Genomic DNA, 18,420 nt, shown 5'->3' with positions numbered 1-18,420 from the left:
AAAATCCCAGTTTGAATTAATGGGACAAAATCATGACCACAAAGAGACCAATGCTGAATATCAGGCCCTTAGTGTATTAGATGATGCAAAATGAATCTAGGGGTGAGATTTTCAGAAGTGCCTAAGGCATTGAAATGGGTCTTGTGCTCTTAAATCATTTTTAAAGTGTGATACTGCGCCCATTGAAGTTAATGGTAAAGCTCCCATTGATTTCAATGGGGGAAGATCAGACACTTGAGTGCTTTTGAAAATTCTACCGTAGAGTCATACATGTAACTAAAAAAACCTTGTTTTAAGCCAGTTTGGTGACTCAATATGCTGGTGCATTTTGCTTTACTACATGAACCATCTGGTATGAAATTATTACAAACAGGGCCGGTGCTTCCACTAGGCGACCCTAGGCGGTCGCCTAGGGCAGCAGGATTTGAGGGGCAGCATTTTGCCGCCCTCAGCGGAAATTCGGCGGCAGGGGGTCCTTCCGCTCCGGGTCTATGGCGGAAATTCGGTGGTGGGTCCTTCACTCGCTCCAGGACGCACCGCCGAAGTGCCCCGAAGATGCGGAGCGGAAGGACCCCCGCCGCCGAAGACCCCAGGCCCCCTGAATGCTCAGGCGGCAAAAACCCTGGCACCGCTCCTGATTACAAAGTGTTCTGAGGAACCACGATGACATAGGCCATAAGAATTAAGTAAGGTTCTTTTTTTTTTTTAATTAGATGTCTTTCTTGAAATGACGTACAATAAAATGGTCAGTAAAATACTTTACATCCACACTATGTGCTTCATTGAAGTTAATTTCATTTAGAAACCTCAGTCATTAAAAATTTAACCAAAAGTCCTTCCTGTATACGCTATTTTATTCTTTCCCTGTTAGCAATGTGATGTTTCCAGTATTCACGGTCCATTAAAAACATTTTCATAAAGAGGATTTAGGGATCCTAAACAATATAAGTATTATTATAAATCAATTTATCTGGAGAAAATGTTCCAATCTCCACATTGTGTTTAGATTAAAAAACATCAACGAGCAAACAAAACCTACTGCTGTTTTGTCCAGTTTCATCTTTGTACTCTTCAACTCTTTGTGGAAATTACATGAGCCGATTACAATTCATTGTCATTTCAAATTAATAAAGATTGCGCTTGATGTAGTGTTTGCTGTGAGTTTACAGATCCATTTCTGTCCTGACTTGTAAATGCTTTCATGGTAGGATAGTGTGAGAGGACTTTGTGCAAAAAAGAAAGCTTTGTTAAGCAAACGTGTATGGCCTTGATCCTGCAGTTCTCTGCACAATGAACCAATTTGTTGTGGTCTAGCATAAACGTTTGTGTAAGTTATGTATGAGGACAAGTTAAGTGCTAGGTGCAGCAGTCCAAACTGAGGGGAAGTAGTCTCAAAAATTTTCAGCCAAATCTTTTTTTTTCATTGAAAAATGCACATTTGGTGACATTGAAGCATCTTGTGAATTCAAGTTGGTTTCACCAAATTGTTGGTTTAAGAAAAATAACAAACACAATTTGAAAAAATTGATTTTTTCAGTTTGAAATTATTTTTGTTTCAAAATTTTCTTTAATATTTTTCAAAATTCAAAAATGTTAAATGGTCCAAGCCTAAATGACATGTTTTGTTCCATCTGGCATGAATTTTTTTCAACTTTTTGAAATTGCTGATTCACTGAAAATTCGCTATTTGCCCAATTCTAGCCTCAAGTGTGCCTTCCTTCCTTCTCCCAAGAGCACAGGTTAAAATGGAAAAGGGGGTAGTGGAGAATAGGCACATTTGAGGAGACATGAACATAAGCATGATCTTAGCATGTAAATGATCCACTTAACTGCAATCTTCCCTCTTTGGCCTTAGCCCATACGACTATATAGAGGTCAGTTGATGGCCATGTGGCATTCTTATTAACACTGTCCCTTCTATTCCTTATCCGCTTGTTGCTTTTACTTTGACATTCCACTATTTCTCTACATATGTTTAAAAAGTGGAAAGAAGGTGAAGTGCCAGGCTCATACTCAGCATCTTACCATACCTCTCAGTTGTACCTTACTTTGAAACATCCACTTGAGTCCCAGACTTAACTACTTACCACAAAAATATGGTGCTGTCCCACTTTGAAATGTTGTTGCTCATATCAGGGATAAAGAATCATGCAAATGGTTATGGAATAAGTGCACTCAGGGAATGAATCCCTGCGTGAATTTGTTGAGTGTGGTGTTCCTCATTTTCGATCTTTCTCACACATTATGTCCCAATTTGGGCCTTGGTATTTTGAGAGATTTGCCACTACAGATAACGATTGTGTACTAGATGTTGCCTTTTCAACTGTGAATTCTCTGCCTATTCCGTTTTCTTCTTTATATGTTACTCTGTGCTCCTGAGTAAGTCATAAGCAGCTGGGATCAAACGTGGGATGTCTAGATCTTAAAGCATTAGCCTCTACGCTGCCTAAGCTGAAAGTTCCAGATCTGTTCGCTAAGGCTGTATGAGGCTCATCAATCTCTATATGTGGCCTAGCCACCACTAGAGGGGGACAGCATGCCACACTGAGTGAGGGTAGGTTACACATAGCACCACTGTAAAAGAGAGTGGTGGTATTAAGATTCAATAGAACATTCTATTGATGTACAATCCTCCAATTGCCAAAACAATTGACTGTATTATCTTAATATTTGTGCATTATTAAATGTAGCCTTTAGGAAGCCTTACAGTGACTGATGGCACAGCACCTGAGAAGGAAAAGAAATCTCCAGCAGCTCAAACTAAAGCAGCCAGAGGGAAAGGAAAAGGGAAAAAAAAGGGAGGGAAAATGAAAGAAGAGCCGGAAGAAGAAACAGATCCACGGAAGCTTGAACTTCTAAACTGGGTAAGGTGAAAGTGGCAGCTTTCTTCCAGTTGCTGCTCTGTTCTTTATCTCGTTTGACTCCTCCCTCTAATCTGTTCTTCTCAGTTTACATATGCACACACCCAGCCTACCCCAAAGATAAATCAAAGAATGAGTTAACTTCTACAAGGCCCTAGAAGTCATGCAAACAGACACATTAATCCCACCTGGAATGAAAGGAATTAACTTCTGGTGAGGGACATATTGATGCCTGGAATATTTTGAGGCATAGGAGACCTTTTATGTAGGGCTGTCAAGTGATTAAAAAAATGAATTGTAATTAATCGCGCTGTTAAACAAGAATAGAATACCATTTATTTAAATATTTTTGGATGTTTTCCACATTTTCAAATATATTGATTTCAGTTACAACACAGAATACAAAGTGTTCAGTGCTCACTTTATATTTATATTACAAATATTTGCACTGTAAAAAACAAAAGAAATAGTATTTTTCAAATCACCTAATACAAGTACTGTAGTGCAATCTATTTATCATGAAAGATGAACTTACAAATGTAGAATTATGTACAAAAAAAAGCATTCAAAAATAAAACTATGTAAAACTTTAGAGCCTACAAGTCCACTCAGTCCTACTTCAGCCAGTCGCTCAGACAAACAAGTTTAGTTACTATTTGCAGGAGATAATGCTGCCCACATCTTGTTTACAATGTCACCTGAAAGTGAAAACAGGCATTCACATGGCACTGTTGTAGCCGGCGTCATAAGATATTTACATGCCAGATGCGCTAAAGCTTCATATGTCCCTTCATGCTTCAACAACCATTCAGAGGACATGCGTCCATGCTGATGACGGGTTCTGTTCAATAACGATCCAAAGCAGAGAGGACTGACGCATGTTAATTTTCATCATCTGACTCAGATGCCACCAGCAGAAGGTTGATTTTCTTTTTCTGTAGGTTTTTTTTTTTTCTGTAGTTTCCACATCTGAGTGTTGCTTTTTTAAGACTTCTGAAAGCATGCTCCACACCTCGTCCCTCTCAGATTTTGGAATGGCACTTCAGATTCTTAAACCTTGGGTCGAGTGTTGTAACTATTTTTAGAAATCTCACATTGGTACCTTCTTTGTATTTTGTCAAATCTGCCATGAAAGTGTTCTTCAAACGAATACGTGCTGGGTCATCATCCGAGACTGCTATAACATGAAATATATGGCAGAATGTGGGTAAAGCAGAAAAGGAGACATACATTTCTCCCCCAAGGAGTTCAGTCACAAATTTAATTAACGTGTTATTTTTTTAACAAGCATCATCAGCCTGGAAGCATGTCTTCTGGAATGGTGGCTGAAGCATGAAGGAGTATACGAATGTTTAGCATATCTGGCACGTAAATACCTCGCGACGCTGGCTATAAAAGTGCCATGCAAACACCTGTTCTCACTTTCAGGTGACATTGTAAATAAGAAGCAGGCAGCAGTATTTCCCATAAATGTAAACAAACTTTTGTGTCTTAGCGATTGGCTGAACGAGAAGTAATACTGAATGAACTTGTAGGCTCTAAAGTTTTACATTGTTTTGTTTTTGAGTGCAGTTATGTAACACAAATGTAGATTCTTTTTTAAGTGACACTTTCACGATAAAGAGATTGCACTACAGTACTTGTCTGAGGTGAATTGAAAAATACTATTTCTTTCGTTTATCATTTTTACAGTGCAAATGTTTGTCATCAAAAATAATATAAAGTGAGCACTGTACACTTCATATTCTGTGTTGTAATTGAAATCAATATATTTGAAAAACGTAGAAAAACATCCAAAAATATTTAATAAACTTCAATTGGTATTCTATTGTTTAACAGTGCAATTAATCGCGATTAATTTTTTGGAGTTAATTGCATGAGTTAACTGCGATTAATCGACAGCCCTACTTTTATGTATTTTATAAGTGTCTTCATAATTTCTATGCAATCTACCTATAGCTAAGGTCACACAAGCATTTCCATTTTAGGTGGTAATTTTCTGTTGCTATTAATACTTCTAAATTTTCCAGTCTTTTTCCTTCCTGGCTGAAATTTGGCAGGTTTGTTTTCAGTTCAGGAGTGAATTGTTTTGGAAGGTTTGAACCAAAGTGATTAAACCATATTTGGGAACAGAAAGACTGCAAAAATATATAGTTTTTCCTTTACAAAAAAGTATTCCTTTGAATGTTTCTAGCTCATCAGTGAATAGTGAGGAAGACTTAACATTTTACAGGAAGACAGTTCTTTTGTTTTGAATTTCCTATGGGTTTATTTTAATTTTTTTTTAAGTTGAACATTCTATTAGGTTGTTCCCATGTTTAGCCATATTAAGGGAAGCTCTTGTATGTTTTCTGACCAATATTTCTAGCAAGAACTTGGGGATTTTTTTTCAGAAGATCGGAGCCAGTGCATATTGCCACTTCTCTCTATTTGAGGCAACAGCTTGTCAGTTGAATGGATGCTGCCTATGTGTGCACTCTTTACGTTTGTGCAGTTCATTCTTTTTAAATGTAACCTGCTCCCATCACACACAGCAAGCAAACCCACCTCTTCATATAATGTATCATTTCACTTGGTTTAGCTATAAGATACCAAATAAAAAGTACTGAACGTTACAATCATGTTCCTAAAGGTTTCATTTACTGCTCTCATTACTTCAACATTAAGGACACATCCAAAACAAAAAACAAAAACAAAAAACACAACATCTAAACTATACATGGAACACCTCTCGGGGACATTCTCATTTTTCAAAATGACATTTGACATGTAGATGACTGAACATAGCTTGAAATTCACATGTGAATTCTTTTATTAAACAACCAAAAAACTTCTGTTTAGCAGTTGCTGGAGCAGCATCTCTGACTTACTTGCCCAGGGTTTGCATTGTGTTCTCTGTTCTCAACTTTCAGGTGAATTCCCTGGAGCAGGCTATGCTGGATGCCCTGGTACTGGATCGAGTCGATTTTGTGAAACTCTTGATTGAAAATGGCGTGAACATGCAACGCTTCCTCACTATTCCTCGACTAGAAGAGCTTTATAATACTGTGAGTGAGCTGTGATTCTGATATAAACTGCTGCGTCTCTCACTGTTTAGTTCAGCGTGACACCTTTTCCTTTCTCCCTTCCTCCCACCCCCAATAATTGGCACAGAAACTGTCCAACTGGTGGTTTCACTTTATACTTCAACAATTGAAGGGGAAAAAAACAGGGCACACTGACAGTCCACGAAAGGTGCATATCACTAGAGGGAGTCACTGTAATAACTCATGGCTTCGTAATACTTTAAGATACACAGAGTATCTTGACTAAGCCTAGAGCAGCTTCTAGACAATCTTATGGTTTATCATGTAAATATAGTGACGTATTTTTAAAATGCATATTAAGAACTCTTTAATAACTAGTATTGCCATTAAAACCATAGTATCAGCCAATAGCTGTGGCTTTTTACCTACATATTCTTAACTCGCTCACTGATGTAACACACAATCTTGTTGATCCTCAGTTAGTTTTCATTTCTTTATCCTTTATTGTTGTAATAATAAAATGCTATATAGAAACTCTCATCCATAAATCCCAAAGCACTTTACACCTGGAGCTGAGTATCATTATTCCCCCCTATAGAATGGGAAACCAAGGCACAGAGGCAAAGTGACCCACCCAAGGTCACCCAGCAGGCCAGTGGCAGAACCAGGAATAAAACCTAGTTCTCCTAAATCCCAGTCCAGTGCACTATCCACTAGGTTATGCTGCCTCTTTTATAACACATAGGCTGCTTGGGACTAGAGTCTCCTTTGCACAAACCCACAGACAGAACACCCCAGTAGATCCTTACTCCTGTGCAGAATTCATGTGCTGCGCAGAATTTTTTTCCACAAAAAATACATTCTGCTGGAAAGGTGCTGCAGTTACTCCTTTCGTCCACAAGGGGCCGCTGTGGCACCAGAACACAGAGCAGTGGCTCCTGGGCAGGAGCAGCCCCAGCTCCGGATAGGAAAGAGAAAGAAGTTGCCTTGCTCACAGCACCCTGCCCAGGGGGCAGATTAGGAGGCATGGGATATGGAGGCACAGACAGCATGGGGCACCTGGGGCTGCTGGGGGGTCACAGACTGGGGTTCAGAAGGGCTAGTGGGGGTGACAGACTGGGGCGGGGGCTGAATGGGAGTGGGGGTGCAGAGACACATTGGGACAGGAGGTGACTAAGTGGGGGTACAGGGACACATGGGGATGGGGAAAGTGGCTGAGGGGGGTGCGGGGACACATGGGGACAGGGGCAGATGTGCCTGACGAAATGAGAGAGACTATGGGTCGTCCAGGGTCTGCATGGTGGTGGCTCCCTAACAAACCCTTCCCTCTCCCAAAAACCTTTTACATTGTTCTCCCACCCATACCCAACAACCCTCCAGGTTCACACCCAGGCTCCTTCCCAGCAGTTTTTCCCTCTCCCTCAGCTCCTCCACTATCCCTGGCTTCCCCAAGGCTTTTCACTGCTTCTTAGGGGTGCAGGAAATACATTTCCATATTGTAGTTTAAATGAATTATTACTCAGAGTTCTGTATTCATATACCTAGTAAGGAATCTACTTGTCAAAAAACATTCCTTGAATATTTTTTGTTGTCTGTATTGTTATAGACATAGTTGCTGACAGGTCTTTGAAATAAATTACAAAATAATTGAAACTAGCATGATTATATTGTGTTATTTTCACAAATAAAATATGCAGAATTTTGCAGAATTTTAAAATATTGGGCACAGAATATTTAATTTTTGGCACAGAATTCCCCCAGGAGTAGATCCTGCAGAGGCACAGAGCTGCCATAAACTATTCCTCCATCACCTCTCCCTGCTGTTAGTATGGGAGGTGTGGCCAAAGGTAAAGGGTCACTGCCAAGGCACCTTGCGATTCCCAAGGGGGGATTACAGCACCTTGTAGCTGTTGGCAGCCAGTGCGAGTTAAGGCAACCTGAAGGCTCCTGTGGATGTATATCTGAGGACTGGACCATTGCACAGGGTTCCTAGGTTGATAGCAGCACAAAGGTGGCTGTAAACTCTATTAGTGACTTGTTACTTTTGGCCAGTTGTGCCTCCCATCTTTTTATCCACGAAGAAAACAGTACCTAATCATGTGCTGTTCGGATAATGAACAAATGATCGTTCTGGGAATTCACATCCAAATTTCTAATGCTTTGCAGAAACTACACTTTTTTTTTTAATCAAGGGGAAGAACTAAAGGCCTAACAAAATATGAATGGTCTCTCTTTCAGAGATTGGGTCCACCAAATACACTGCATTTGCTAGTCAGGGATGTGAAAAAGGTAAGTTTTTATATTATTTCCAGACATTGGGATTTATTTTCATGATTATTTTAATTGTACAAATCAGTGGGGGAAGTGAACATAATGTAGATGGAAAATAAAACTTTGAAATTAAATTATAGTTTCTAAGGAAAGGGAAGTTAAATCACTAGTAATGTAAGATACTCAGACCAGATTTAAATATACTTAATTTCTTTACATATCAAAAGAAGCTTACATACAACATTACAGTGGAAAAATATTTCCTTGCAAAATTGCAGAAACAGAAGTTAGAGAAAATATCTACTCCATTATCCAGTCCATCCACCTGCCAATGCAGGATTGTTCCTTTCTGTGTATTTACTAGTGTGTTTTTCAGACTCCCAAGCAATGTTACTTCTACCACTTCCACTGGGAGAAAGTCACTTCCACTCTTCAGAGTTAGAAATCATAAATCTGTTATTCATTACCATCTACTGCATATAAATGTATTGTAAGGCATAGTGTTAAATTCACTATATTTGATGAGTTTTGCATGTGTTATTTTGCTACCCAGAGTATATCCTGCATTCCTGTTGCAAGGAAAAACTCAACTGATTTCAGTGAGAGTTCCTCATGAAAGTTTTGCAGGATTGGGTCAATGTATAATCCATAATGATCAGGGCCGGCTCCAGGGTTTTGGCCGCCCCAAGCAGCCAAACAAACAAATAAATAAATAAATAAAGCCGCGATCGCGATCTGCGGCGGCAATTCGGCGGAAGGTCCTTCGCTCCGAGCGGGAGTGAGGGACCGTCCGCCGAATTGCCGCCGAATAGCTGGACCTGCCGCCCCTTTCCGGAGTGGCCGCCCCAAGCACCTGCTTGCCAAGCTCGTGCCTGGAGCCGGCCCTGATAATGATCCACCTCAGGGTTTAATTCTTATCTAATTTTTCATTATTCACATTTTCCAATGGTACTAACTCTCTTCTGTGTATTTTTCCTATCTGTCTGTCCATCTTTCTCCTCCTGGTCATCGCATTTCCATGGCTCACTCTCATTCAGCGACAAGTTCGGGGATTTGGTTGGGTTAACATGGAGGTGATTTGTTTCCCTAGAATGTAGCTCTTTCATCATAGTTTATTGCTAAGTGGTGTTCTAGACTAAACCTTGCTGTAATGTGCAACAAAGGATACAGTTAGAACAGTGAAACACAGTGTTCAGTCACAGCTCTGGGAGATTTAATGTAACTGTCCAACCAATCTTTAACAATATGACAATATAGGTTATACAACCTGCCTGTTTACCAAGTTTAGACTGCAGATTAACCCAAATTTCCCTGTACATGATGGGCTGGGAATTGTAGATAATAATGAGGTGGGGAAAAAAGTTATCCATACAGTAAAAGCTACAGTGTATTCTGACCCCTTTCACAAGCAGGAGGAAACTCTTGTATCAGTATACTACACATAATTGCTCTCTTTTTTAAAAAGCAAGGAATATAAACAAATCTGACTTATCCTGAAATAAATAGAATAATTAAAACAAATTGTAATTTAGTAGTTCGACTTCTCATCATAGACTTGATCCAAAGTCTACTGAAGTCAATAGGAGTTTTTCCATTGACTTTGTGTGGGGACTTATCTAAAGTCCATTGAACGATTATATTTATCTTAAGGACACATTATACTGTCCAATTCAGATAATTTTCTCTTTGATTTCTCTGAGGAATCACACAATTTGCAATCCCCTTTTAATTTGTAATTGTCACTTTTTATTTTAAAACACAGAGACTCACATTTTGAGGTTGAGTAAATTAAATATAGGAGTTATCTATTTATATTCAGGTTCTTATACCATGCTCATCACCAAGGAATCTGAGCACCTAGTATACTATAGAGTTTGCAAGTATATATAGAGTTTGCACTATAATGTTCTCCATAACTGAATATACTTAGTAGCATAGTATATTTATAGTTTATCAAATTTATTAAAATTGTTTATAAAATTATTAGTGATAATATGTTTACATTTGGCGTATGAGCAGTATAATGATATCTCACTAAATTATTGCACAGATCATAAGTATTCAAGCAGTGTATTAGTGGAAATGTTATAGTAATAGAATGCTTGTTTTGATTTTTATTAAGGGGTACAGGAAAAAAATCCACCCACTCCATTATACAAAAAGCCAGCTTTAAACCATCTCAAAAGCAAAATTAATTCTTGCATTAATAAAACCTTAAAATAGACAAAGCTGTTCAGATTAATATGCAGATCGAAATCCCATTCAGACATGGAATGTGATGTTATTAATTCAGTTCAAAGAACTCAAAGCCACTGGGGGCCATCCTGCAAGCCCTGTCTCCCACGAGCAGTCCCATTGACTTCAGAGGAACTACTCGTGCATGTGAAGAGTACTTTCATCAGTCAGGTTCTGCAGAACCAAGCCTCATGGCTATTATAAACACTTGATTTTTATTTTTGAATTAAAAACGGTTTCAAATGAATTTATCAGCAGCGCGTACCTCTAGTAAGACTGGTCATTACTTTAATCTTTCAGCCATGAGATAGCCACACTAAAATTAAGCAAGTTATCTATAAAATGAAAACCTATGAAATTACATCAAATGTCCATGGAGCACATAGCCAACAGAATGTGTATAAATCTTCAGCTGCAATTATTTATTAAAAATAATAAGATTGTATCCATTTTAACAGAAATATATTAAAAACTATAAAGCTCTTGTCTTTTCCCTTCCCTAATACATTTATAGTTCCATTACATATTATTTAACTGCTGCAAATAACTCTGTACTGATATCTATGTTACCAACAACCACTGCTGAAATTCTACCCTTGAATACACAGACAACTCCCCAAAGGAGAATTTGGCCTCAAGTAAAAAATTTTCCCTGGATGGATATATTAATAATGAATAAAATATTAATGTCTACCAAGTATGAGTATAAATGTGTCATATTGTATATAGCCAGGGCAAGTCTCTGTATATGCTTTATTGTTGTTTTATATCCTAAAAATACACTTTGTATTTTGTAGGGAAATCTTCCACCCGATTATCATATCAGCCTGATAGATATTGGTCTTGTACTTGAATACCTCATGGGTGGAGCTTATCGCTGCAACTATACTCGAAAAAGTTTTCGGACCCTTTACAATAATTTATTTGGACCAAAGAGGGTAAGAATGAGTTAATGTTGTAGTGCTAATAATCAAAATAACTAATTCTCCACTGGTTGAATCTTGTGTGAACTACTGTGTGTCCACTTGATCATCATTTAACAGCCTGTGGAGTTAATATGAGGATAATGCAAAATATCTGAGCTGAAGAGTAAAGACTCAGGGTCCCAATATGTGCTAAATATGTTGTGCAAGTGTGTGCTTTCCACACTTCTTGGTAGTTAACAATCCAAGTATTTCTAACTGTGTGTTATGTATGTTTAGCCATTCCTAGCTTTAATTTGTGAGCATGACCTTCTAAAGTTATTGTAACTGCATGAAATAGTTATATAAAAACCACAGGGATAAACTAAAGCTCAGTGAGCAAGTAATTGTAATAATCCATGGGCCCAATCCAGGTAAGACAAAGGAGCTGCCTCAGAAGAGTAACAACTTTGCAAATATCCTGTAAAAGATTGCTTCCAAGAGTAAGGGCTTATTACCCAAAATAAACTGTTCTCTTGCCAGAATATAGCATTGATCATGAAGCTAATGGAATATAAAGAGGAGTCATTTTAAGAAAATGTAATAGAATAAAGATTCTAATTTCTAAGGGGCAAAAAATAGGAAAACAGGTTTCACCAAGGGCTTGTTTCTCATTTCTCATAGATGCCTCTGATTAAATGGGTTTGGTTTCGTTTGTTTTTAATTCGAAAGTGGTCTTTTTTTGGTATCAGAGTCAAAGAATGATTGGGAGGGGGAGGGAGGCAGGATAAGAAACTTTTTTTTCCCTTCCAAAATAGAGTTACAGCTATTAGCCAAATAATGTTCCTATTTATACAAATGAAAAAATTACTTTCTTTGGCACTCTTACATCTTTGCATTTTCCCCTCCATCTAACTAGATTTTTTTTTTCTTTTTTCTTTTAAATATGCAGCCAAAAGCTCTTAAACTTTTAGGAATGGAGGTAAGTTGGGTTTTGTTTTGTTTTTTCATATAACTAGGAAAAACACCTTTCTCCATCATTCTGAGCTTTCTCAGTTTTACACTGATTTAATATAAATTGTATCTGACTGGGATCTTCTATTTTACAGATTACTTTTGAAACACCAGCAACCTGCTTTATATTTAAGGTCTTGAGTTCTGCATAGAGCTTTGCTCACATAATCCTCAAGCAGTTTTTAGCAGTATTATGTAATAACACACTCCAGTGTTGGAAAATACTGTAGCTAAAACAATTTTAGATATGAACACAGAGAACATAGTGATGAGAGAGAATACAGCAGCTCAATAATTTAGGATCATATCCTCTTTATATTTAAAATGCAGTTTATGCATGGACGATTTAGGCTATGTCTACACCTATAGCAGCATGTAAAGTACAGGCACTACATGTGTAGCTACCCACCGCAGTGAAAGGCAGACTGCGTCCACACTTATCACTGTGGTGTGTAGCTTCGCACTGCAGTGAAAGGCTCCGGCAGTGGGAAGGAAAGGCTCTCACAGGGGAGAGGCAGTGAGATGCTATGGTGCTAAAGATAGCAGCATACATGTGGGAGGCACTGTTTGGGCATGTAGAGAGCCATGCAGGGTATGTACCCTGGGGGTTAAGGCATGCAGGGCACTTTGCTCTTCTCACCTAAGCCATGTCTCACATCTACACTGCTGTTTATAACTGCGCTATCTGGACCCACTGCGACTGTACTTATATCCTTACATGTGGATTTAGCATAGACATAGCCTTAGGCTAGGTCTATACTACCCGCCTGAATCGGCGGGTAGAAATCGACCTCTCGGGGATCGATTTATCGCGTCCCGTCGGGACGCGACAATCGATCCCCGAATCGGCGCTCTAACTCCACCAGCGGAGGTGGTAGTAAGCGCCGCCAACAAAAAGCCGCAGAAGTCGATTTTGCCGCCGTCCTCACAACAGGGTAAGTCGGCTGCAATACGTCGAATTCAGCTACGCTATTCACGTAGCTGAATTTGCGTATCTTAAATCGACTCCCCGCTGTAGTGTAGATGTACCCTGAGACAGGTCAGAGAGGGAAATTGCTTTTTCAGTCAAGTTAACTAAGGGTTATGTTAGTTATTTTCTTCCATTGTAAAACGTAGCTGATTATTTCAGAGCATATCAGCACTGCTCTGTAGTAAACAGCCAAGAGATGAGATGGACCTGAACCAGAACCCCAGGTCTGAGCCCTGCCCCAACCACCCCAGAACTTCAGGGAAGTTTAGATTTGGATCCAAATGTTGTACCTGGGACCTGTCTCTCCCATGGGCCCAAACCAGAACCCTGGTTCAGATTCCAACAAACTTTGGGAAGCTCAGTATCTGATCTGAAGGCAGAGCTAACCATTTCTAATTGATACCTTAGAACATACCAGTTAGATACTTGGTACATGAAAAGATTAGGGACTTCTGTATATGAAGTATATACGTAAGCTTGTATTACCACTGTGTGAATAGTAGGGTTGCCGACCCTCCAGGATTTCCCTGAAGTCTCCAGGAATTAAAGATTAATCTTTTATTAAAGATTATGTCATGTGATGAAATCTCCAGGAATACATCCAACCAAAATTGGCAACCCTAGTGAATAGAGTTTTATGTCGAAGCTAAAGTCAATTGTAAAATATATACGCACAAAGGCCTATGTTTTCCAAAGCAGATAAGCAGCTTTTCCCTGTATGAAGGAAGTGTAAAGGAAACTTAATTTTCCTCTCAGGTCTACTTCATATTTTCTAACAGCTTTAGGGCAAAGTGCTCAGGTTACAGATGGGAGGAAACAAGAACTGAAGAGATGTGGTCTCATTTATATACAGAGGAGTTGAGCTCTGAGATATGTGGCCTTATTCACATGCAGGTTACTCAGTATTTTCCAAGAACACTTTTGGATGTTTTTATGCTTTCTTCAGTGGCAAGTGCTTTACACAGAAGAAATTGAAGTATTTTAAAGTTTAACTCTGTTTTCTCCATCTTGCAGTGGGTGCAGTTCTGTCTATCTAAAAGAAAAGAAATGGTGAAAAATAAAACTAACTTTTAAAAAGAATTCCAAAGAAGTAAGAAAGCTTTTGTGCTCATGTGGAAAGAAGAGGGAATATTAACTTTCTTCATTTCCATTTTTTTTTATTTTCTTTACTACTAACTATAAATTATTTGGCATTTCGCAATCATCGCTTGTTCTTTTCTGCAAAAAAATGCAATTCTCGTCTTCTGATTTGAAATTACACTTGCATGTGTATGCACAGCCTTTTTCTTGAAAGACAGATAACGTTTTTTCTAAATGCATGTGAATAATGACCACTGCAATTTCTATAAGGACCACTTCTCCCTTCCTGAAATTGTTGGAAAGTAGGAAGAAGTGAGATGTATTTAAGGAATAAGTGAAGACTTCTGCTTGGAATCTCAGGTTCTAAAACTTAATTCTGAACTTATATAGCTCATGCTGCTGCATACTTCCTTAAAAGAATCTAGTGCACTTTGCATGCACAAGGATTGATGTTATAAAGTGTTTATCACCACTACTTGCACTCCATCTCTGATAGTGGAATCAAGCCCTACAAATTATCAATAGCTGTATCTATATATGCAGTATTCTTCCTACATTGTTTAAACCCTAATTTTCCCAATCGTGGCTTTTCTCTCTTTAGGATCCTGCTCCATTGTCTGTATCTCCCTTCAGTTACTTCCATGTTGGTTCCTGTAGTAATGGCCTATCCTCCTTATCCTTTTAGGAAATGGGATAGTTATACCTTCAGTTTGTACTGCATACATACGAGGAGATTCCTTATTCAAAGGTGAACATTCCCTTTAGTATCTTAACTCTGTTCCTAAGGATTCTGTCTACCCGCCTTTTCCCTTTGCCTGTTTTCCCTTCTCTTCATCTGCATGTTGGTTTAAAAATTGCTTTGATGCCTGATATGAAGCATTATTCTGCAAGAATAGAGATAGACCATATCAAATCAGAGACTACAGTGTAACCTACTTATAGTGAAGCTCCACTGACAATTCAATAGAAGAAAAGTCCTAAGTTGTTTCAGTTTACTGCAAAGCAACCAGTGCAATTACACATGCAGTACAACTCCGCTTATACTATAGCTGATCTGCGTAAAGTGATGACTTTAATATAATAGGGTTCTACTAAAAAAAGAACAGGAGTACTTGTGGCACCTTAGAGACTAACAAATTTATTAGAGCATAAGCTTTCGTGGGCTACAGCCCACTTCTTCAGGCATATCTTCTATGCATATGCATCCGAAGAAGTGGGCTGTAGCCCACGAAAGCTTATGCTCTAATAAATTTGTTAGTCTCTAAGGTGCCACAAGTACTCCTGTTCTTTTTGAGGATACAGACTAACACGGCTGCTACTCTGAAACGTAGGGTTCTACTGTATTTATAGAACACTAGTGACTCATAATGAAGTATGAAAGTAATGTTTCTGTGGCCAAAATGTTAACTCAGGAGTGCTAACCCCATGCATGATCTATTGATAAGGTATTATTTCATATTTTGTTGTTGGCATTCTTTATAGAAACAACTCAGAAATTACACTACAAACCATGATGTAATTCAATGAATGTAGGCTGCTTGTTAATGGGAAGTTCACATTTTCTTTTGGAAATGCCAGTAGTCATCTCCACATGTCCTTTGTGCATGGAGTAGGTCTCACAATAGCTTTCAGAATTCAGTGGCAAGCATTTTGTTTTGCTTTCCTTTAGGATGATGAGCCTCCAACCAAAGGGAAAAAGAAGAAGAAAAAGAAAAAGGAGGAAGAGATAGATATCGATGTGGATGACCCAGAAGTCAGCCGCTTTCAGTACCCATTTCATGAACTCATGGTATGGGCAGTGCTGATGAAACGGCAGAAGATGGCACTCTTTCTTTGGCAGCGAGGGGAGGAGACCATGGCCAAAGCACTTGTGGCATGTAAACTGTACAAATCCATGGCCCATGAGTCTTCAGAGAGTGAACTGGTGGATGACATCTCTCAGGATTTGGACAACAACTCAAAGTTAGTTAATTGGAGCATAGTGCATGGCTAATTTGTATATATGGGGCCATATGGACTGCTCAAAGTTATTTTTGAGCAATTACAATTATTTTTTAAGATGGTGGGTCACAGGGATGATTGTTTGGCCCATTTTTCTGACCAACTTTTTTCATCTATGAAGTTTGAGGATATACGTACAAGACTGGGAGGCAGGAACTTTTGAGTTATCACATCTTGGAGTCCCTCTGTGGCCTTAGGAAAATTGCTTAACCTCTCTGCCTCAGTTTCCTCCTTTATAAAATAAAACTAGCTTACCTCACTAGGTCAGGATTATCTGATGTACATGAATTCTCTGACGAGGTAAATTTCAGTCTACTAAGTAAGTTTTATCACAAACAGTCTCACAAGAGCTGTGAAAGAAGTTGACATGTTTGAAGAAAGGTGATTAAAAATAAAAATAAGTTTAAAGGGAATGAAAATTACATGTTACTCTATGCACTCTACTTCAGTTTGTTAGTCTCTGTGCCTTATTGCTTTTTTAGTTTTAAACAAATTTCTTCAAAACTTTCAAACGTAATTGGCTTTATTATAATTGTCCTTAGAATGTTAGAAGTTTACAAAATGACAATTACAACTTTTATAGTGCCTGTAATCAAAGGATGAAAAATATTTTACAAGCAATAATGACATTTCTAGTCAATAGCTTCTTAAGCATCAAAGTTAATTATCATTTATATTTATTTGTGTGTGGAGCTTTTGCATGCTAGCACAAATCATGTTTGAGGCCCAGTTGTGCTTGATGCTGTACAAAAACATGGGAAAACACTGCCAGCCCAAAAGAGCTGACAATCAAATTTAAGGGAACACTACAATTTTTAAGCAAAGTTCATTAGATTCTTTTTGCATGTCTCCTTTTCTTCAGAGATTTCGGCCAGCTGGCTGTTGAGTTGTTAGATCAATCCTATAAACATGATGAACAGGTTGCCATGAAATTACTGACCTATGAACTGAAAAATTGGAGTAACTCCACCTGCCTAAAACTTGCTGTGGCAGCTAAACACAGGGACTTCATAGCTCACACCTGCAGCCAGATGTTATTAACAGACATGTGGATGGGGCGGCTACGCATGCGGAAAAACCCAGGCCTTAAGGTATTTCTTCTACACAATTGCAGTGATTTCCTTAGCACTGATGTTGAAGATACAGCTAAGGCATATAGTATTGTATCATATTTAGTATATTTATTCATATAACCATTCAGCCCCCTAATTATAGGAGTGCTTTAAAAGTATTCCTTTTGTGAAGCTAATTTTTCTGGCTCCTAACCTCAGAATATTTAAGTGACAACATCCCCATGGCAGAGTGGGTGTAGAAGACAATAAAAGGCTTAGTATGCTTTAAATCTGGAAGCAAACTAGATAAATGACAAAAGTGTTCATTTAAGTTTATATCCCAGCCATGAAAATTAGTTATATTACATGAGAAGCTAAAAGACATTCATTATGTTCAGATACTACTATGGTGAAGGGCACAAAATAAAGGATGAGAGAGAGAACAAACCACATGTGACAGATGCTAGTCACATCTCTTAATGCAGTACTGGAAGGAGCTCAGATAGTACAGTGAAAAGAGTGGAATAAGAACCTATGTAGAATAGTATAGAGTAGAATGATGGGAAAAAAACACATTTTTAAGAAATAATTTTTTCTTGTTTTGAGGGCTTGAACACTTGTTCTGCTGATTTCTCTGTCTTTCCATTGATGAGACTCAGGTGATTGTTCAAGGGTGGGTTCGAAGAGTGAATAACTGCTAAACATGAATAATGTTAAGTGTGGCAAAGGGACACACATGATACACACAGTGTGAGGAGTGTTTTGGTGTTGCTTGTGAGGAGGATAATATATGATTTTCTGGGCTATCATCAGGTGAAATCCTTCTCTCATCCTATATTGTTAAAATTGCCTTCCACACGTAGGCCTGTCATCTCCAACCCATCTCTCATTTTCTCACTTCCAGGTCATCACCAAATCCAGTTGATTTTTCACACCATAACATCTACAAAATCCATCTATATTTTTCTTCTTCTCCTGCCAACATCCTGATCCATTCTCTGTTTTTCT

The 18,420-nt window shown here is 38.5% G+C and overlaps 1 protein-coding gene across 3 annotated transcripts in view; it reads left to right on the top strand.

Annotated features, from left to right (window-relative positions):
- The window catches only part of TRPM1 (transient receptor potential cation channel subfamily M member 1), an 87,993-nt gene that overhangs the window by 37,030 nt on the left and 32,543 nt on the right, over positions 1-18,420 (top strand). For all 3 annotated transcript variants that reach the window (XM_054042981.1, XM_054042980.1, XM_054042979.1), the window contains exons 11-17: positions 2,691-2,864; positions 5,774-5,908; positions 8,126-8,176; positions 11,191-11,331; positions 12,248-12,277; positions 16,029-16,321; positions 17,223-17,451. In XM_054042981.1, the coding sequence (XP_053898956.1) occupies positions 2,691-2,864; positions 5,774-5,908; positions 8,126-8,176; positions 11,191-11,331; positions 12,248-12,277; positions 16,029-16,321; positions 17,223-17,451 (1,053 nt within the window). The remainder of the gene's footprint in view (positions 1-2,690; positions 2,865-5,773; positions 5,909-8,125; positions 8,177-11,190; positions 11,332-12,247; positions 12,278-16,028; positions 16,322-17,222; positions 17,452-18,420) is intronic.

The sequence above is a fragment of the Malaclemys terrapin genome, chromosome 10 (assembly GCF_027887155.1).
Source record: "Malaclemys terrapin pileata isolate rMalTer1 chromosome 10, rMalTer1.hap1, whole genome shotgun sequence".
NCBI classification, from domain to species: domain Eukaryota; kingdom Metazoa; phylum Chordata; order Testudines; family Emydidae; genus Malaclemys; species Malaclemys terrapin.
Note: the sequence above shows the minus strand (reverse complement) of the source record. Positions and strands in the feature narration are given on the sequence as shown.